The 20,763-nt window shown below is 47.7% G+C and overlaps 1 protein-coding gene across 4 annotated transcripts; it reads left to right on the top strand.

Annotated features, from left to right (window-relative positions):
• The first annotated feature begins 14,131 nt into the window (after positions 1 to 14,131).
• GLYCTK (glycerate kinase) lies at positions 14,132 to 20,005 on the top strand. 4 transcript variants are annotated; one of them, XM_067044019.1, is made up of 5 exons: positions 14,132 to 14,306; positions 16,950 to 17,365; positions 17,572 to 17,723; positions 18,324 to 18,499; positions 18,761 to 20,005. In XM_067044019.1, exons 2-5 carry the CDS (start codon positions 16,989 to 16,991, stop codon positions 19,625 to 19,627), a joined length of 1,572 nt encoding a protein of 523 aa, XP_066900120.1. In that variant the 5' UTR covers positions 14,132 to 14,306; positions 16,950 to 16,988; the 3' UTR covers positions 19,628 to 20,005. The 4 variants fall into 4 exon arrangements, with proteins under 4 accessions (XP_066900120.1, XP_058931545.1, XP_066900122.1 ...); XM_059075562.2 differs by lacking the exon at positions 14,132 to 14,306 and adding an exon at positions 14,338 to 14,673; XM_067044021.1 differs by lacking the exon at positions 14,132 to 14,306 and adding an exon at positions 14,646 to 14,890.
• Positions 20,006 to 20,763: the final 758 nt, after the last annotated feature.

Genomic DNA, 20,763 nt, shown 5'->3' with positions numbered 1-20,763 from the left:
TTTTAAAAAAAATTATTTTATTTTATTTATTTATTTTTGGCCACATCATGTCTTTGTTGCTGCACATGGGTGGCCAGCGGGGGCTACTCTTCAGTGCAGTGTGCAGGCTTCTCATTGTGGTGGTGTCTGTTGTTACGGAGCATGGCCTCTAGGTGCGCAGGCTTCCGTAGTTGTGGCTCGCAGGCCCTAGAGTGCAGGCTCAGTAGTTGTGGCACGCGGACTCTAGAGCACAGGCTCAGTAGTTTTGGTGCACGGGCTTAGTTGCTCCATGGCACGTGGGATCTTCCTGGACCAGGGCTCGAACCCATGTCCCCTGCATTGGCAGGTGGATTCTTAACCACTGTGCCACCAGAGAAGCCCTATTTCCTTTCCTTTTAATCATTATTTCATTTACTTACATACATAGTTTCCCCACATAAGCAAATACACATCCATTGCAAAAAACTAAAAAATACAAATAATTATAAAAACAGTGTCCAGGAGTAGCAACTGTTACATTATTTTTGATGTAGAACTTTTCAGACTTTTTCCCCTGAAATATATTTTTATTGGGTTCATAATATAATATTATTTATAACCTACCCTTGTCATAGAATTCAATGAACATCTTCCACATCAATAAATACAGAACTACACAATCATTTTGAATGGCTATCTACTATTCCATTATGTGTTCAGAAAGTAATTGTGCTTCCCATTTTATCCAGAGCCCAGCCAAGGTCTGACTCAATATATATTGTTAATTGAACAAATGAATTTAGCCAAAGGATTCAAGGTATTTAATTGGCCCATTTATTTTTTTCCATTTTCTCTCTCTCTCTTTTTAAAAAAGACAGTGTTTTTAGAGCAGTTGTAGGTTCACAGCGAAATGAAAAGGAAGGTAGAGATTTCTGTATACCCACTGCCCCCACACATGTGCAGCCTCATCTATTATCAACATTCCTCACTAGAGTGGTACATTTGTTACAATGGCTGAACCTACATTGACTCATCATAATCACCTTAAATCCATAGTTTGCATTATGGTTCACTATTGGTTTTATACATTCTATGGGTTTGGATAAATGTATAATGACATGTATCCATTATCATGGTAAACAGAGTAGTTTCACATGCCTAAAGAACCTCTGTGCTCTGCCTATTTGTCCCTCCCACACTCCCAAACCCTGGCAAACACTGATCTTTTTACTGTCTCCATAGTTTTGCCTTTTCCAGAATGTCATCTAGTTGGAATCATGCTGTGTAAATATATCTTAAAAACTGTACTCATCCAAACACTTGGGAATCAATCGCTACCTGGCAACATTATGTGTGGAGAAAGTAAAGGATGTCTAGCTGTAATAACAATTATCTTACATACATACACATTTTTATTTATACACATGATCTCACTTGAGCCTCATAACGACTCTATGAGAGGCAAAAATGGAGACCAAGAGAGGTATTCCAGCAGCAAGTGGCAGAACCTGGACTTGTCTGTAGATAATTATGTATATATGTGAAGCTGTTACCAAACTCAGGTTTGGCTGCTCACTGCTCAAAAGCCAGTACTCGAGAGACTAGAGTTGGTTGGAAAGGGAAATGTTGCTTTATTCAGGAGGCTGGCAACCTGGGGAGAAGGTGGACCTGTGTCCCAGAACCAACTCCAAAGATTCTGCTAGCCCATGAAAATTTTTCTTTTTTTTATAAAGGTTTTCTTTTTTAAAAAAATTATTATTTATTTATTTGGCTGTGTTGCGTCCTCATTGCTGCACGCGGATTTTCTCTAGTTGTGGCAAGCAGGAGCTACTCTTGGTTGCAGTGCTCGGGCTTCTCATTGTGGTGGCTTCTCTTGTTGCGGAGCACAGGCTCTAGGCACGCAGGCTTCAGTAGTTGTGGCACACAGACTCAGTAGCTGTGGCTCGCAGGCTCTAGAGCGTAGGCTCAGTAGTTGTGGCTCATGGGCCTAGTTGCTCCATGGCATGTGGGATCTTCCTGGACCAGGGCTCGAACCCATGTCCCCTGCATTGGCAGGCAGATTCTCAACCACTGCGCCACCAGAGAAGCCCCATTTCTATTTCTTTAATCTAAGAAAAGAGTCAATAGATTAGGCAAGGCATTGTGTGATCAAAAGACTTAAAAGGTGTGTTTGGGCTGGAGGCTAGTTAGGCATGGGGGGCACCTGGTGTAAAGGTTAGTTAAAATATAGCTTTGCTAAAGTGACAAGACAAAAACCTCCTGCAAAGAGCTGCTTCCTGCACAGAGTTGCTTCCTGCACAGAGTTGCTTCCTGCAGACAGTTGCTTACAAAGCTAGACAGTAAATGTGCCGAGATAGAGAGGAGGAGGTGGGAATTGATTGGGTAAGTAGACATATCTGAACATATGTGGAGATGTGTGGACCAGCAAATAGATGAGGATATGCAAACATTTCTCCCATAATCATGACCTCTTGTCTGTCTGTAACTTAGGTCTCAGGATGTGGCTGTGTTTGAACTTGAGCTCAGAACACTGGGTGCTGTCTCAGTAAACTTATTTTACTGTTCAGCAATAAATCAAATCCCCATTGCCTCCTCTTATCAGTCACCTAGTTACCTGGATTCCAGGAAAACCAATCCCCAATGCTAGGAATTAGCTCTAGCACTTGGCATCAGTGGCAGATAATGATATATAAATAACTTCATATTTTGTATAATTGTTCTCATGTGCTGTCTACAAAATAAAATTGCTCTTGCTAAGATCAATAAAGGTCTTCTGGTTGTCCAATCCAGTGGTCACTTTTCAGTGCTTTCCTTCCTGACCCTATCTATGTCATTAACAGTCTTGATCATTTTCTCTCTGAATCTTTTCTCCATGCTTCCCTTGACATTATTCTATTCTGACTTTCTTCCCTCCTGTCTGGACACACTTCTACTCTCTTTCTGCCTGTTCTTTGACTGCTGTATGGCAGACACTACTGGTTGCCTAACCAACAGTTTTCTCCTCTTGTTCCTTTCTGATGAATTCTGATTTTGTCCAAGATATCCTCCTTTCTCTCAGTGGCAATGCTCTTCCCAAGAGTTAAGCCCAGACCTCTGAGATAAAACCTGATTAGTCTAAACCACTGGTTCTCAAAGTGTGGTCCCAGGACCAGCAGCATCAGTCTCACCTGAAGAGTTCCAATCATCAAAAATTCAAATTCTCAATATTCAATATCCTGTGATAAGCCATAATGGAAAAGAATATTAAAAAGAAGTTTATACACACATCTGAATCACTTTGCTGTACAACAAAAATTAACACAACATTGTAAATCAACTATAATTCAATAAAATTTTTTAAAAATTCAGATTCTCAGGCCTCACACTAGACCTACTGACCCAGAAGCTCTGGGGATAGGGCCCAGCAATGTGTTATAACAAGCTGTCCGGGTGATGCTGATACAGGTTCAAATCTGAGAACTGCTGGTCCAAGTCAATCATGATGAGTGATCTTGTTCCTCTTCCCAGTAATGGTATCAGACATGCACATATGATGAAATTTTTGCTAATGAGACATGAGAGCAAGTCTGCTGCGGGAGGGGTCTTGGAAAGATTGCTTCTAAAAGAGGTAAAAGGAAAAGATGCTCCCTCTTCATCTGAAAGACACTGTTTTGCTGGATGTGATGCCTGGGAGTGCTATAGCCAGGCTGGACCACGAAGAGAGCAGCCTAAAGGTAGCAGCAGGTTGAGAATAGCAGAGCAGAAAGATGGACAGGGAATGTTATGAGTTGAATTGTGTCCCCTCTAAAAGATATATTGAAGTCCTTACCCCCAGTACCCCAGAATATGACCATATTTGAAAATAGGGTTGTTGCAGATATAATCAATTAAGGTCATACTGGAGTAGTGTGGTTCCTAAATCCAGTATGACTGGTGTCCTTGTAGGATGAGAGACACAAAGAAGATGGCCATGTAACAATGGAAGCAGAGATTGGAGTCTGTCCTACAGGTTTCAGAGGGAGCATGGCCCTGCTGACAGCTTGATTTTGGACTACTAACCTCCAGAACTGAGAGACAATAAAATTCCATTGTTTTAAGCCATCCAGTTTGTGTGACTTTGTTATGACAGCCCTAGGAAACTGACACAGGGCCCCTGTAATCTATACAGCTAATCCTACAGCCATTCTACCTTGAGATCACTTGTTATGTGAAATAACAATTTTTCCTTATTGTTTAAGCTAGTTGGATAGGGTTTTTGTTTTCTTTTTTTCCAGTTTTATTGAGATAATTGACATAACATTGTGTCAAGTTTAAGGTGTACAACAGGATGATTTGATACACTTATACAAAAATGTGAAATGATTACCATAATAGGATCGAGATTGGCCCATTTGTTAAATTTCTACATTTCATGCTGCAGTTTAAAGTGACCTAAACAATATATCTTCTTTCCGAAACTGAGGATTCCTACGAATTCCAATTCTTTGAGATAAATTTCTGAGTTAGAATGCCCAGTGGGGCTTCCCTGGAGCTTGAATAAGTTTGTTTAGGAGGAAAAATTTTCCCTTCCTCACTTCTAGGTTCATCGGCTGGTCTAATAATTACATTGACATAAGACAGAGTAAGTAAGTATCAAATTTAATTATGTAAGTATGTACAGCAGCCGCACAAAGACAGCCTCAAAGGCAGTCAGGTAATTGAGGCTTATATACCATCCTGAGCTAAGGAGAAGGGGGAAGTGGTCTGGGGCTTCAAAGGGGAGGAAGACAATTCACAGGAAGATGAGAAGAGCAAATGTCTGGTAAACAAAATCTTGTTATGCCACACAGGTAAGTCTTTCTGATATAAAAAATTCTCTCTTTCTGGTACAGGTTCCCTATCTAAATTCTCTTAGGCAGTTAAGGGAGAGGTAAAAAGCTTTTCTTGAGTCTGCTGGGTCTTAATTGCCTTCAACTCAAAACAATCCACATGTGAAAGTAGCACATTTTGGGGTGGTTTTCTGCTACCCCCTCAACTTTTTACACAAGCCCTCACAGTAACCAGAGTCAGGTGACTCTCTTCTTTGGGAAGGCTGTGTATGTGTGAGCTTAATTGCCGAAGTGGGAAAACAGAATGTTCGGACACAATCCCAACCCTTGGTAATTTTGTATAGCATGTTTCAATTGCCGGTTCACATGTAATCACTTCTTACCTGACAAATTGCTTGACTTGCTAAATGAATGCTTCATTTCACTTACCACCAAAAGGAAATAAATGGTGGCCATGAGCAGAGGTAACATTTTACATCAAACGGAAATTACAAAAACCTCTTCTGTGGAGTTATAGGCATCCTCAGCAACGGTTTTATTTATTGAAACATATTTTCTATTTTTTGTTGGTTTCTTGGCTTTTTTGGTTTCTGTTTTTTTCCTTTTGATGATGGTATTAATATATGCTTTAAAGGATTAAAATTTTTAAACAATTTTTTAAAAATTAAAAAAATCAATTTATTAATTAACTTATTTTTGGCTGTGTTAGGTCTTCATTGCTGCACACAGGCTTTCTCTAGTTGTGGCAAGCTGGGGGCTACTCTTCATTGTGGTGCGTGGGCTTCTCATTGTGGTGGCTTCTCTTGTTGCAGAGCATGGGCTCTGGGTGCACGGGCTTCAGTAGTTGTGGCACGTGGGCTCAGTAGTTGTGGCTCAGGGGCTCAAGAATGCAGGCTCAGTAGTTGTGGTGCACGGGCTTAGTTGCTCTGAGGCCTGTGGGATTTTTCCCAGACAAGGGCTCTAACCTGTGTCCCCTGCATTGGCAAGCGGATTCTTAACCACTGTGCTACCAGAGAAGTCCCTAAAGGATTTTAAAAGATTAGAACATTTGATTTTTTTAATTAAAAAAATTTATTTTTTTTTGCAAGGAACCCGTGGCTGATTTCATCTAGTTCATGTAGCCTGTACCACTCCTGAATTACATACTGTGTATGTAATTCAGATACTGAGTTAGCCAGACAAGCCTAGGGTTTCGACACCCCTTGATAAAGAGCTCCTCTGGGCCAAGCGACCAGGACATACCTGTCATAGAAGGGGCCTCAAACTTTCTCATTACAGCCTTAGTCCTGCCCGGGAACTACAGTGCCACCTCTGCTTCTCCCAGGGTGTAGCATGGCTCTCCTAGTGTCTGGAATTTCTCAGAGAGGTCCTGAAACTCCAGGACCAGGAGGCCTGGTTGAAAGGACAGCATCTTTCCCTGGTAGCAGGACCAACTACATAATTTGCAGACCCAGTACAAAATAAAACATATTGTTAAGAATTTACAAATTCCTCAACAAATTGTTAAGAATTGCAAGACAGCAACAGCAAAATATTCAACCAAGTGCAGGAACTTTCTGACCTTGGTTCTCTGTGTGACTGCGCAGTTCACACACCTGTGAAGCTGGCCCAGCCACAACTGTGAGCCTTTCTACGTGTACTTTATTTTATTATTATTATTATTATTTTTTGCGGTACATGGGCCTCTCACTGTTGTGGCGTCTCCCATTGCAGAGCACAGGCTCAGCGGCCATGGTTCACGGGACCAGCCACTCCAGGGCATGTGGGATCTTCCCAGACCGGGGCACGAACCCGTGTCCCCTGCATCGGCAGGCAGATTCTCAACCACTGCGCCACCAGGGAAGCCCTATGTGTACTTTTTAATTTTTATTATTATTTTTTAAATTTTTGGCCACACCGCACAGCTTGTGGGAATATTAGTTCCCTTTGTGGGAATCTTAGTTCCCCGACCAGGGATCGAACCCGGGTTCCCTTCAGTGGAAGCGTGGAGTCTTATCCACTGGACCGCCAGGGAAGTTCCTTTATGTGTGCTTTAAACACATCACTTATTTAATGTTCTTAACCCCATTTTAATGATGAAGACTGAGAGGTTAAGTAACTTTCCCAAGGTCATGCAGTTAGTAAGCGATTTGAGTCTGGATTCACACTCTGCTTCTGAACTGGAAAGCGCCAGCTCTGTTTCCAGGGCCAAGGGTAGACGATCTTCACATTTAACAAAGTCCATTGTTGGTAAACAATGCCTTCTTGTTCTGGAAGGACTGGATGGAATCTTCCCTGATAAGCCTAGACAGCCCACAGCCAGGAAGAACTGCCTAAAGCCACTGCCTCTAATACTATAAAACTGTTTCAAAAGGCTTAAAAACCCTTGCTGCGGCTCAGACCTCCCTTGCTTTCGAAGCCCTCATCAGTCACAGCTGAGCGGCTTCTTGGTGCTTGTGTGTATTTCTCCCCCACCCGTCCTCCTAAGAAAAATAGCTCTAGGGTGTTTAAAAGCCTTTACTTAGGACAGCTCCACTCCTCTCCGCCTCCAGACTGCCTGACCTTCTCCCTCCTGCTGAGCAACCCTCCACTGACATCTTCCTTGACTAGAGCTCTGGGTCCCCGGAGCACCCCACATTGGGCCTGGCCTGGAAAAGCGTCCAGGCCTACAGAGGCAAAGGTGGGGTGGGGGAGTGGGGAGGTGGGAGAGGGGGCTCCTAAAAGCTTACTTCAGAGATGACTCTGGCAGCCCCCCAAGGTTGTTCTTCCACTCGAGGCATCAGGGGCTGAATGGTAGGGAAGAGGGCACTGAGTCCCCAGGTCCAGGATGTCAAGGACAAGGGGATTGGGGTTGATGACTGACACCCTCTGACTTATCTCAGGTTTTGCATTTAAAAAAAAAATCAGGGACTTGCCTGGTGGTCCAGTGGTTAAGACTCTGCACATCCACTGCAGGGTGCATGGGTTCATTCCCTGGATGGGGAACTAAGGTTCCCGCATGCCATAAATAAATTTAAAAAACATGTTTAAAAATCACTTTTAAATTTTCACAGTGGATTTTAAGGTGGCAGAACTTTTTACAGGTTCTGTTATGAAGGCACTATAATAACTCGCAGTACTTTTCAGATTAAAGTAACCATACTGAGTTCACCTTATTGAAGAAAAGTCTGAACACATTCATATTCACTTTTTTTTTTTTTTTTTTTTTTTTTGTGGTATGCGGGCCTCACTGTTGTGGCCTCTCCCGTTGCGGAGCACAGGCTCCGGACGCGCAGGCTCAGCGGCCATGGCTCACGGGCCCAGCCGCTCCGCGGCATGTGGGATCTTCCCGGACCGGGGCACGAACCCGTGTCCCCTGCATCGGCAGGCGGATTCTCAACCACTGCGCCACCAGGGAAGCCCCATATTCACTATTTTTATTTTTGGTTTTATATCAATATTACATCCCCTGCTGGTCCTGAATTCTTACTATCATTTGTCTCTGTCCAGTCATAACTAAAATGCAGTAAAGGAGAGGGACCCCAGCCAGAAGCCATGTGAACTGATGGAATAAAAATCTGCCCCACCACAGAAACCCAAGACTGATGCTGCTGCAGCAAAAATAGAAATGAAGTTTTCCCGCTCCTAAGAACAAAGAAAATGAAGGGAACAGTGAACAGGCTAGAGAAGAAACATAACCTGGCCTGAAAGAGTTAATCACGCCTAGTTTTATTTTAACTGTTACTAATCTGTAGTGTCTGTAACTAGATTTGTACTTCACAAATAAACTATCACTCTTTAACATTGTGTGAATTACATCCTGCACTCCCTTGTAGCAAATCACCCCTTGTAGCTGTTTGTATTTCAGAAAGGAGGTCGAAGGTTGATAACCAAGAGACTAATGGACCAAATTACGGGTTGCCTGACGCCAGCCAGCGGTGACTGTTTTGAAATAATGCAAGAAGAAGAATGAATGCAAGACCTTCACCATTTTGATCCTTATCACTCACTTCAGGCTGAGAACTCCCCGTATAAGAATCCCTGTAATTCCCCAGGGAAGGGAGGCACAGTTCTTGAGGCACTAGCCTACTGTGTCTTTCTTTTGCCTGGCAAAGTAAATTTAAAAAGCCTATTTCTTTATCTTTTTAAAGAAATTTATTGATTGATTTTTTAATTAATAAATTTATTTATTTATTTTTGGCTGCGTTGGGTGTTCGTTGCTGCGCGCAGGCTTTCTCTAGTTGCATTGAGCGGGGGCTACTCTTCATTGCGGAGCACGGGCTTCTCATTGTGGTGGCTTCTCTTGTTGCGGAGCACGGGCCCTAGGTGTGCGGGCTTCAGTAGTTGTGGCACGTGGGCTCAGTAGTTGTGGGTCACGGGCTCTAGAGCACAGGCTCAGTATCTGTGGCACACGGGCTTAGTTGCTCTGTGGCATGTGGGATCTTCCCAGAAAAGGGCTTGAACCCATTTCCCCTGCATTGGCGGATGGATTCTTAACCACTGCACCACCAGGAAAGTCCCCTCTCTATTTCTTATCTTCAAAATCTCTGTCTCTGTATTTTTATTCGGCATCGGTGCACAGGGAACCAAGATTTTTGCAACACTGCCAAGAATTTCTTGTGGAAGCTGCTTTCTGCTTCATGCTCCTGCTTCACGGTATTGATTCGTGCACAACACTCTCCTGAGTTTGTGAATACACACAGCAAAATGTTCTTGACCTCTTCAATGTTGTTATATACCTGTCAACGGAAAAAAGATGCACAACCTAAAAGTCGAGAGTTGTTTTATTCGGTGGACACACTGAGAACTTAAACGTGGGAGACAGGCTCTCAGACAGCTCTCAGGGACTGTTCCCAAGAGGTAAAGGGAGGAGCCAGGATTTATAGGAGGTTTTGCAACAAAGACCAGGTGGTGGGAACATCAAAAGATTGCTGTTAATTAAAGAAAACCATGGGCTTCCCTGGTGGCGCAGTGGTTGAGAATCCGCCTGCCAATGCAGGGGACACGGGTTCGTGCCCTGGTCCGGGAAGATCCCACATGCCGCGGAGCAACTAAGCCCGTGAGCCATGGCCGCTAGGCCTGCGCGTCCGGAGCCTGTGCTCCGCAACGGGAGAGGCCACAGCAGTGAGAGGCCCGCATACCGCAAAAAAAAAAAAAAAAAAAAAAAAAAAAAAAAAAAAAAAAAAGAAAACCAGACATCTAAAGTTAAGGAATTTAGTGCTTTTCTATGTATGGGAAGATGCAAAGTCTAGCTCATTGAAATGATTCCTTTGATATGCACCTCAGCTATCTGGGGCCAGTATCCTTTGTCTTCTCATCCTGAGTCTCCTCAGGTTGCACTATCAGGGGTGGCTGTAACGTGGTGGTTTGATGGCTGCAACATCCTTTGTTTACAGATATGGTAGTGGCATTCTTAGTTCACACTATTAGCCACCATTGTGGTTTGAGGTTGGAGGACAACAGGACAAATTTTGATAGAGAAGTGGGTGCTTTCGGGGTGCTGTGCTGATGACATGGACTAACACCTCAAACCTCCTCAGGCATCTGAAACCTCAAACAGCAGCACATCATCTGTGATCATCTTCCTTAATGAACAGGATTTACTTATGGCAAAGCTCCCGGTCAGAAAGCCCAAGATTTAGCACCATTCTCCCAAATTTGCACCCTTCACTACCCCTGGTGACCCCCTTGAGCTTGTGTGTGGGGTAGGGGGATATTTCAGACTTACAGGGACCTAGTACTTTATCCACAATGCATTCCTGAGATTCATCACTGTTAGTGGGGATGGGTGCCATTATTGCCACCGTTAACTAACAAAAAATGCACAACCTAAAAGTTGAAGTTGAGTGTTATGTTTTATTCGGTGCAAAACTGAGGACTTAAGCCCAGGACACAGCATCTCAGATAACTCTGAGAGACTGCTCCGAAAAGGCAAGGGGGTAGCCAGGATATAAGAGTTTTTGCAACAAAGACCAGGTAGTTGGAACATTAAAAGAGTGCTGTTAATTAAAGAAACCCAGATATCTCAAGTTAAGGAATTTAGCATTTTTCTATGTATGGGAAGATGTAAGAGTCTGGGGTCACTGAAATGATTCCTTTGATATGCACCTCAGCTACCTGGGGCCAGTATCCTGTGTCTTCTCATCCTGAATTTCCTCAGGGTCCACCATGGGGTGGGCTGCAGTGTCTTGATGATTTGATGGTGGGCATTATTTTTCTATCCTGAGTTCTCTCAGGGCTCACCGCTGGGGCACCTGTAATGTGATGGCTTGATGGCTGCAACATCCTTTGTTTACTAATATGACAGGCAATATTTTTCATTCACACCACCTTTTCCTGGTCACTGACTACCCAACATCACCCAGAAATGACCTCCTCCTTTTTTCTAAAAGGGAACCTTTAAATTAAAGCTTACCCTTAATGAATCAATTCAGTAAACCTTCCCGTAATAGGGTACGAGTAATGTACTCCAATCCATAGCCTTCTTTCCTTTGGCTTGCCTGAATAACAAGGAAGGCTTAAATTCTACTTAAATGGCCTTTTCAAGTCTTTTTAGTCATAAAATAGTCATGCTACAAAAAGTAGCATGTACATAGCCTTAATAATATTAGAATTTTTATATATATTTATATATATATATTTTTTGCAGTACGCAGGAGGGCCTCTCACTGTTGTGGCCTCTCCCGTTGTGGAGCACAGGCTCCGGACGCGCAGGCTCAGCGGCCATGGCTCATGGGCCCAGCCGCTCTGCGGCATGTGGGATCTTCCCGGACCGAGGCATGAACCCGTGTTCCCTGCATCGGCAGGCAGCCTCTCGACCACTGTGCCACCAGTGAAGCCCCTAAATTATTTTTAATGTCTGTTTAGAAGTACTATAACTTATTTGTATAAGTTCTCTTATCAATGGATGTTCAGATTGCTTTATACTCATAAAATCTCTGGGCTGATTATCTCTTCATGTCCATTGAAGGGGATCAGAGTATGCCACCCCCAAATATGCCACTTTGGCATAAGAATTATTTTGAGTTGAAAGAATATGAGAAACAGCAGATGCAGGAAGGGCTCTGTGCCCTCCTCCTTTTTACCTAAAAGCAGGACAAATTTCCTGTGAGTGTTATGGAGCAATGGCTCCTGTGTGCACGGCGCAGAAAGCCAAACTCTGACAGCGGGTGTTTGCAGCAAAGTAAGGGGTTATTGCAGGGCACCAAGCAAGGGAGTGGGAGACAAGTCTCAGATCCAGTCCACCTTGGTCTTTGAGTTGGGGGTGTTTTTAAAGGGCAAGAACAAAGAACTGGGATTAATTATCGTCTTGGGACATTTCTATGACATTTCGTAATCATATTTTGGGGAGACATGATATCTCTGGGTTATAATTCTCTGGCCAGGTGGTTCATGGCTCCAGGGCCTATTAGCTCATCTTGCCCTGGAGAAAACAACCTGAGTTTGTATGTTAATGATGATATTTACAACAGCAATTTTTGTACATCAACTATGTTATCTATAACAGCAGTTTTAGTCATATGACTCTGGTTGATTAGCGTTCAGTTAGCAAAAGATTGTGGTCAAAGGGGACAAAAAAGGGATAGAGGTCAGAAGGGACAAGAAAAGAATAAAGTTTTGGATAGAGAGATTAATCATAAACTTGGCAAAGGGAACCCACTTTTGGGGGGCTCAGTTTCATGAGAAAGGCACCCTCCTCATACTAGGAGGTGGGGAGCTAACGCTGAGGTGAATATTCACAGACAAATATTACTTCAGCAATCCTTATCTTCCATTAGTTTCTTTCATATATTTACCTTCACACAATTTACTGCCCTGAGAAGCTCAAACCCCTTTTGTCTCATCACATCTCCAAAAAATATCACTCTTTGTTAAAAATAGTACATAAGCTCTCAGGCCTAATGGCTTCTTTGGGGTTTTCATGTCATTTCTGTGAGGCCTCTCTTATCCATATGAAATAAACCTTTTTCTGTTGTTAATCTGTCATGTGTCAGTTTAATTTGTAGGGCCTCAGTCAATAAACCTAAGAGATTAGAGGAAAAAGTTTTTTCCTCTCTTATACCACCTTTGTCCACATAACCAGTTATCTCCTTGGACTGAAAATGTCTGTCACATTTGACATTGATACTTATTGCCAAAGAGTACAAAGACTGTAGACATATTCATGCCTACTACCAAAGTATGTTTAAGCATTCTAATGTGCCTAATTGTTTTCTTAGACCCAAATCCCACTGCCTCATGAAGTCTTCTAGTCCCACGCACCAGCATCTCTTTCCCTTTTGTGCAATCCTTTCCACCTAGGGTCTGCAGCACTTTGTAGCTGAGCATTTCACTGTTTTCTTGAAAAAAATTTTTTTTTTTTTTTTTTTTTGTCCAAGCCACTTGGCTTGCAGGATCCCAGTTCCCCAACCAGGGATCAAACCTGGGCCCCAGCAGTGAAAGCGCCCAGTCCTAACCACTAGGCTGCCAGGGAATTCCCACTGTTAATTCATTAAAAAAAAAAAAAGAAAATTCCAGCTTGTATTTGTGCCTGGTCCTATGCAAGGCAGTGGAAATACAAATATTAATTAGACCAAATTACCACCTTCCAGGAGCTCACAGTCCAGTGGGCATCTAAACCTTGTTGTTAAATGCATATTGTGAGTAGCTGTGGGGTGGGATGTGGGGTGGGATTTAAAAAATGGATATAATTATTCTCCTGTTAACAATCTGACAGAACAGCACTGGCACAGTAAATGGTGTCTATTTATGAGTCCCTGGGACTAAATAATAAGAGGTGCTCAAATTTACACTCCCCAGCCCCGCAAGCGTGGGAATGTAATTACAAAAGCAGAGTAAGTTTCCCAACTAAAAGTACCACTGCTTACTCATCCCAGCAGCTAGAGCATTTGGCCCACCTAGAAGGCACTCAGGAAATGTCTGCTGAATGTTGGAGAAATTAATAAATGCATGGATGGATGAAGACAGCTTACTATAAGCAAGGAAAAACTGCAATTTTAAGTATTTACAATCTCCCCATGCCTAAAGAGGGCAGATCCTCCTGAAGTTGCCTTTGTTTTGATGATGGGGTGGGGAAGCATTTGGGAGAAGTAGATAGGGAATGAAAGGTCCTCTATTACCAGGAAAGAAAAATCCGGGGAGACAGCTAGGAAGGGGGGAGGAGGAGTTCTTGACAAGAGCAGAGCATGGTTTGGAGAGGAAAGGGGAGATGTGGCAGCTAGTAAAAAGAGCAGGTGGGGAGAAATATGTTTTAAGACTTTTAGGAGATCTGTTGTGTTATTTGTGATCTTCCCAAGAAGACATCAGTAAAAACAATGTACTCTTCTGTGTCTTTGTGTCTGGTCATGACTTGTCTTTTGAATGTGGGAAGGTATTAAGCCGGGCCCAGCGTGAGAGCAGGGACAGTGTGGGAGGCCCACAGTCCTTTGTGTTTACACGCACCTTGTGTGTTCGAGAATCACGGACTAGAACTCTCTTGCTGAATCAGAGCTGTGATTTGGTCGCTCAAGAGAGATGGCGGGGAACACGAATGAATTGTGGAATTATAGCGGTGAGGAGGGACGGGGATGACTTCATCTGGCCCCAGGAGGGGGTGTGTTGCGGGTAAGTAGTGATTCTCAGCCTGTTTGCTTAGCCCAGTGCCTGGCACCTAACAGGAGGTCGGAATGTATCTGCGACTGGTTGAATCCTACAGAATAAAGGAGGAGACGGATTAAAGAAATCGGCGATTATTAACGCATTGTAGAGATGAAGACACCGAGTCCTGAAGGTGACTCCAACCAGGCCTTTTGGCGGTCAGGGTAGAGTCAATTCCCTAGTCGCCATGCTGGCTCCCGCTGCCACCGGCCCCCGCTCCCCCCGGCCTCCCGCCACAGGCGCCCCACCCACCCCATACTTCCGGATTCCGCTCCGCCCCCCCAAGCACTTCCGGTTCCTGGGGCTGGAAGACGCGGCTCTGAACGGTGTTGCGGTAAGTCCGCGTAGCGAGGGCCCGCAGAACCAGTGGGCCCGGCAACAGCGGGCCCTTATTCCTCGGACATTACTTTACGCGGCCGCCATTTACCTCACGAAAGCCAGAGGTTCCGGCTTGAGGGTGACGCCACTTCCGGGGCTGGGCGAGCCGGCGAAGGGCGGAAAGGGCTCCAGCCTCGCTTTGTGGCTAGGAGGAGTCAAGGAGAGTCCGCTCGGTATTTCCGGGTTTCTTGCTGGAGGGCCGGGGAGTTTAGGAGAGGCGGTGTCAAGAGTAGACTTGCTGGATTTGGCAAAAAAAAAATATTAAGGGCGTCCAGTTAAACTTGAATTTTTAGATAGACAACAAATAATTTTTTAGTATAGGTATGTCCCAAATATTGTATGGAACGTATTTACATTAAAAAAATTCCTAATTTATCTGAAATTCAAATTTAACTGGACGTCCGGTATTTTATCTGGCTGCCTTACTCTTGGGCGCCCCCTGCCCTGGGCTCTGATATCCAGTGGCAAAGCTGGTATCCTCTATGCCTGACTGTCAAAATCAGCTATCGCTACCTAAGCCGCTTTTGGCGCCAATCCTAATGGGCCAGCCTCACAAGCCCCCGGCAACAGCTGGGCCCATTTGGAGTCCGTATGGCAGCGCCCCCTGTGTTCCCTTTCACAGCTGGGGTCAGGCGCTGTTTGTCTTCTCTTGTGGGAAAGCTGAGCTCCAGGTAGGCTAAGTGGCCAGAGGCTAGAAGTTGCCAGGTTTTTTCAGTGTGGGATGAAGTGATGTTTGGAGTCCAGATTTTCAGTGTTAACAGTGGACAGCTTCAGAGAGCCCAGGGATGTCAAGGGGAGAGCATTAGTCTCATCTCACCTCTCATTTTGCTCATGAGACCCAGTGAGAGAAATGGAGCTGTCCCTGTGATAGAGCTGGAGCCTGATTCCCAGCCTACTTCCCCTGCTTTGTCCACACTTGCTGCTGCAGTCAGCTGGCAGCGTTTATGGTGGGCATTTATTAAAGTAATGCCTTTTTACAGATGAGCTCTTTGGGGCTTTATTGTCCCTAAACTCCGCTACAGCCTCTTGACCTTCCCCTTAAAGCTTTTTTAGCCTTAACTGTGCCCAGTGGGGAAAATGACTATTTGGCCTCAGCTGGGGAAGCCTGCCCTTTGCCTACTCCAGCCATGCTGCTCTCACTCCTGTGGGTGGTGTGACCCAAGACTTGTTATGTCAGAGCCAAAGGCATGTTCTTGGCATGGGTGGGTCTGACCGTGTAGGTGGAAGGGCGTCCTTTTTTGTCTTGCACATTGGGCCCAATGGTACATGGGGTCATGTGGCGTCTAAGGACTTTTTCAAGGTTCTCCTATGAGCCAGGCTTTGCTGCCACTTCTGATTTGAACCTGAACCTGTTGCTGGACTGACCCTGAGTGCTGGGATTCTTTGGGCTGTGTGCCCCGAGGATGTGCCTGGACCTGCCTGTCGGTGTTCCAGCAAACCTACAGCCTCCCTACACAGACCTAGCCTTTCCAGACTCCTCAGCCCAGACTCATGAGCTAATGAAATACAGCAGGCTGTGTGCTCTAGAGCCCGAGATCCACAACTACTGAAGCCCGCGTGCGTAGAGACTGTGCTCCGCAACGAGGGAAGCCACTGCAATGAGAAGCCCGCGCACTGCAACAAAGAGTAGCCCCTGCTCGCCGCAACAAAGACCATGCGCAGCAACAAAGACCCAACACAGCCAACAATTAAATTAATTAATTAATTTTAAAGAAAGAGAGAGAGCAGGCTGGAGGTCACTGGGCTCAAGGTCAGTTGGTAGGACAGCCAGAAGCTTTGTAGCAACAGAAGTGGTAAAGAGGCAAGGACGGAGTGCCAGAAAGGGGCGTTGCCCTGGGCAAGGCTCAGAAGTGCAGGGGGTGGAAAAGGGGTGGGATGGGAGCCCACTGATAGTAATTTCTTCTTCTGTGAATGATTAACTCTCAGCTGAAGGGGGTGATCTAGGAGGAGGGCTCAGCTCACAGGACCTCTGGACTCTGGGCAGAGTGTCCAGAGGGCTGGCGTGTGGCCTGTGGAAGAGGAGGACATGGTTGGGTGGCAGGCCTGGGCTCAGAAGACTGGAGTGAGATCAGGCAGCTGTGGGCCTTAGGAAATCTCCTTGGACTGGCAGATGGCCCATTCTTGCAGCAGCAGCTGTGGGGTTCACTGGCCCTGAGCCCTCAGAGCCGTGGCTGTGGGGAGCCTCCTGTCTCTGGCCTTGCAACGGTTTAACTAGTGCTTTCTTCCCCCTAGGCAGCCATGGATGCCCGGTGGTGCTGAGAGCAGTGGGGCATGGCTGCAGCCCTGCAGGTCCTGCGTCACTTGGCCCGAGCCCCCTTGAGCCCACTCCTCTGGGGGGGCCCATTGGCCCGGCTGGCCAGTAGCATGGCCCTGGCAGAGCAGGCACGGCAGCTGTTTGAGAGCACTGTGGGTGCCGTGCTGCCGGGCCCCATGCTGCAGCGGGCACTGTCTTTGGACCCTGACAGCGGGCAGCTGAAGGTGCGGGACCGGAGCTTTCAGCTGCAGCAAAACCTCTACCTGGTGGGCTTTGGCAAGGCTGTCCTGGGCATGGCAACTGCAGCTGAGGAGCTACTGGGCCAGCATCTTGTGCAGGGCGTGATCAGCGTTCCCAAGGGGATCCGTGCTGCCATGGAGAGTGCTGGCAAGCAGTAAGGAGCCTTGGGGGGCTGCTCCTATGTGGAGGGGAACCTGGGCCCAGATGCAGGCTGGATCGGGGCTTCCTTCCTTCACCAGCTTCCATTTTCTTCTGGGACTGGCCTGGGTCCAGAGCGGGTGTCAGTGGGTGTCCTTTTTAATGTCCCCTTCACCTGTACGTGTGGGAAATCATCTTGCTCCCCGTTCTCTCTCCCCTGAGGGAGATGCTGTTGAAGCCACACAGCCGTGTCCTGGTATTCGAGGGCGCGGAGAACAACCTGCCGGACCGAGATGCCCTGCGGGCTGCTCTGGCCATCCGGCAGCTGGCTGAAGGCCTCACAGCTGATGACCTGCTGCTCGTGCTCATCTCAGGTGTGGGTGCCAGACTGGCTCAGGACAGTGTGTTGATGGGGGGTGGGGGTTTCCAAATATCAGGCCTGCAAGAAGCTGTTGGTCTGAGCTCTCAAGGTCACAGGACAGGGGAGCAGTAAAGAGCCTGGATGGCTGACTCCTTGGTGGCCTCCTGTGAGCTGTGGGGTCCTCCCCTTCACTGACCTTGTTGGATAACCGTGAGAGGGCAGCCAGGGAGCACCTCACTCAGGCCTTGCAAGGAAAATGTCTCTGTTGCTGCTGTCTGTACCATTGTCACCTGGGGCTAGAACCCTGGTTTCCAGCTCTCTCAGAGTCTCCACCCTCGTTCTCCACTATCTCCTCTAGGTCTGCTTCCTTTTCCAAGCTGTTAAGGAATAGTTCTTCCAGTGTTTGCTGGGACCTGGGCTACCCCAAAGGAGGGTTCAACCTGGGTGTGGAAACTGTGCACACATTCACTATATGTCCACACGGGGGCACCCTAACCCCTCTTTCTAGCCTCCCCTTTTCAAACCTAACATGAGCACTGACTGCCTGCTCCCCCGGTAGGGAAGTCCCTTTGTCATCCATCCTCTCTGCCCAGCGTCTTCATTGTCTCTGCAGGTGGGGGCTCGGCCCTGCTGCCCGCCCCCATCCCACCTGTCACACTGGAGGAGAAGCAGACACTCACCAAGCTGCTGGCAGCCCGTGGAGCCACCATCCAGGAGCTGAACACCATCCGGAAGGCCCTGTCCCAGCTCAAGGGTGGGGGGCTGGCTCAGGCCGCCTACCCTGCCCAGGTGCGTGGGTCTCTTCTTCCCCAGGCAGCCCTGGGCTGGTGGAGCCAGGCCCATGTGTGCCAGGGAGATGAAGGGCAGAGGCCTGGTACAGGAGTCCACAGGGCTAGGTGTTTTGACACCCACTTGAGAGGGGTTAGAAGTGGGTGAGGAAGTGCACTGGGTGGTGTGAGGACGTGTGGATAGATGGAGGCAGTTTGTCCTCATGGGCCCTGGGGCAAGGACCAGGTGGGACTGAGCCTTGCCTCTGCGACCCCTCCCCAGGTGGTGAGCCTGATTCTGTCAGACGTGGTGGGGGACCCTGTGGAGGTGATTGCCAGCGGCCCCACTGTGGCCAGCATCCACAGTGTGCAAGATTGCCTGCACATCCTCAATCGCTATGGCCTTCGTGCTGCCCTGCCACGTTCTGTGAAGACTGTGCTGGCTCGGGCTGACTCTGACCCCCATGGGCCACACGCTTGTGGTCACGTCCTCAATGTGATCATTGGCTCCAATGCACTGGCACTGGCTGAGGCTCAGAAGCAGGCCGAGGCGCTGGGATACAGGGCTGTGGTGCTGAGCACAGCCATACAGGGAGATGTGAAAAGTGTAGCCCAGTTCTATGCACTGCTGGCCCGAGTGGCTGCAGCCCGCCTCACCATGCCTGGGGCTGGATCCTCTGTGGAGGAGGATGAACAACTCTATGAACTGGCAGCTGAGCTCCAGCTCCCAGACCTGCAGCTGAAGGAGGCTCTGGAGGCCGTGGTGGGCACTCGGGGCCCGGTCTGCTTGCTGGCTGGTGGTGAGCCCACAGTGCAGTTGCAGGGCTCAGGCAAGGGTGGCCGGAACCAGGAACTGGCCCTGCGTGTTGCAGCAGAGCTGGGACGGTGGCCGTTGGGATCTATTGACGTGCTGTTTTTGAGTGGTGGCACTGATGGGCAGGATGGGCCCACAGAGGCAGCCGGGGCCTGGGTCAAGCCTGAGCTTACCAGCCAGGCCGCTGCCCAGGGTCTGGACGTGGCCGCCTTCCTAGCCCACAATGACTCACATACCTTCTTCTGTCGCTTCCAGGGTGGGGCACACCTGCTGCACACAGGGCTGACTGGCACCAATGTCATGGACGCCCACCTCCTGTTCCTGCAGCCGCGGTGATATTGTAGGTCATGTTTTGGGAACCTAGAGGAGGCCTGCAGGGCAGTGTCCTGGAGCAGACCAGGTTTGGTCCCCAGGGCCTCACCAGGCTTTAGTGCCTCTCTTCTCCTTGGCCCTAGCTACATGGTTGGCCCTCACACCTCCCAACCAGGACCTCTGCTTTGTGTCCAACTCCCCAATCAGACAGGCAGATGGGGGTTCTCTTCCACCCCTACTTTTTCAGCCATGGCAGCAGGTACCCCTGAGGACCAGGACGAGCCCCTAGGCCAATTTGCTGCTCCCAGTGTTTTCCCCCAGGCAGCCCCTCTGCTCAGCTCCTGAGCCTGTTTCTTCTGTGGGGTGAAACAGGAAGGATTGAAAATAAAAAGGACCACACTATGGGTTCTCAGTGCTTCTTCCATCACAGCAAAGGTTAGCGGGGAGCTGCCTGGAAGGGGAATGGTGTTGGGCAGCAGCCCCTGTGCCAGGGCCCTGCAGGAGTTCTCCGTACCCATCTCTGCAGGGCACTTGCTTCACTTAAACAGAAGCTTGGGAGGGTTGAGCCTGGCTCCCAACATTCTCGATGTGGGTGAGCAGAGACCCCAGGGAGACAGGCCTAAGAACTTTAGTCTGTGAGGTCTGGGAGGGACTGGCCACCCATCCAACTGTGACTCTCCCCTGTGGCATCCCTGCTGAGGTCTCTCCACCCTGTGATGTGTGCCTCTCTGGGCACATGCTTACTGCCTGCCACCAAGGACTAACTTCTGTCTTTGGACAGCTCTTAGCCAGACTGTACTTTCTTTGGTTGATAAACCCCTGTTTATCCAGGGTTTACCCCCAGCCACACAGGACACTGGGTGTTGTTTCCTTGTGCCAGACCCATTTTCCCAGGTGAACCACTCCCTGCCCCCAGATCCTTTAGCTGTTCCTCTGGGAACACAGTCCAGTTCCTGGTGCCAGCCTGCAGTGGGGGTCTCCAGTGCTGGGCTGGTGGGTCAGAGGAGTGGTGGGGTCCAGCAGCCCCTCTCCCCTTCTCCTGTTATGGCTGGCTGTGAAGAGGCCAGTGGGGAGGGGAGCAACAGAGGAAGGGCTTCCTTAGCCAGGCTAGCAGACTGCACTGGGAGAGGGTGGGGCTGCTGTCCTGGCTCTCCTTGGGC

Source organism: Kogia breviceps, chromosome 10 (genome assembly GCF_026419965.1).
Source record: "Kogia breviceps isolate mKogBre1 chromosome 10, mKogBre1 haplotype 1, whole genome shotgun sequence".
NCBI lineage: Eukaryota > Metazoa > Chordata > Mammalia > Artiodactyla > Physeteridae > Kogia > Kogia breviceps.
This window is presented reverse-complemented; position numbering and strand designations above follow the sequence as displayed.

What these genes read in the sequence shown, in the direction of transcription:
- GLYCTK (XM_067044019.1), top strand. Translation starts at nt 16,989, where the DNA reads ATGGCTGCAGCCCTGCAGGTCCTGCGTCACTTGGCCCGAGCCCCCTTG. An exon ending in ATGGAGAGTGCTGGCAAGCA is followed by an intron (nt 17,366 to 17,571) that starts GTAAGGAGCCTT and finishes CTCTCCCCTGAG; the next exon opens with GGAGATGCTGTTGAAGCCAC. An exon ending in GCTGCTCGTGCTCATCTCAG is followed by an intron (nt 17,724 to 18,323) that starts GTGTGGGTGCCA and finishes TTGTCTCTGCAG; the next exon opens with GTGGGGGCTCGGCCCTGCTG.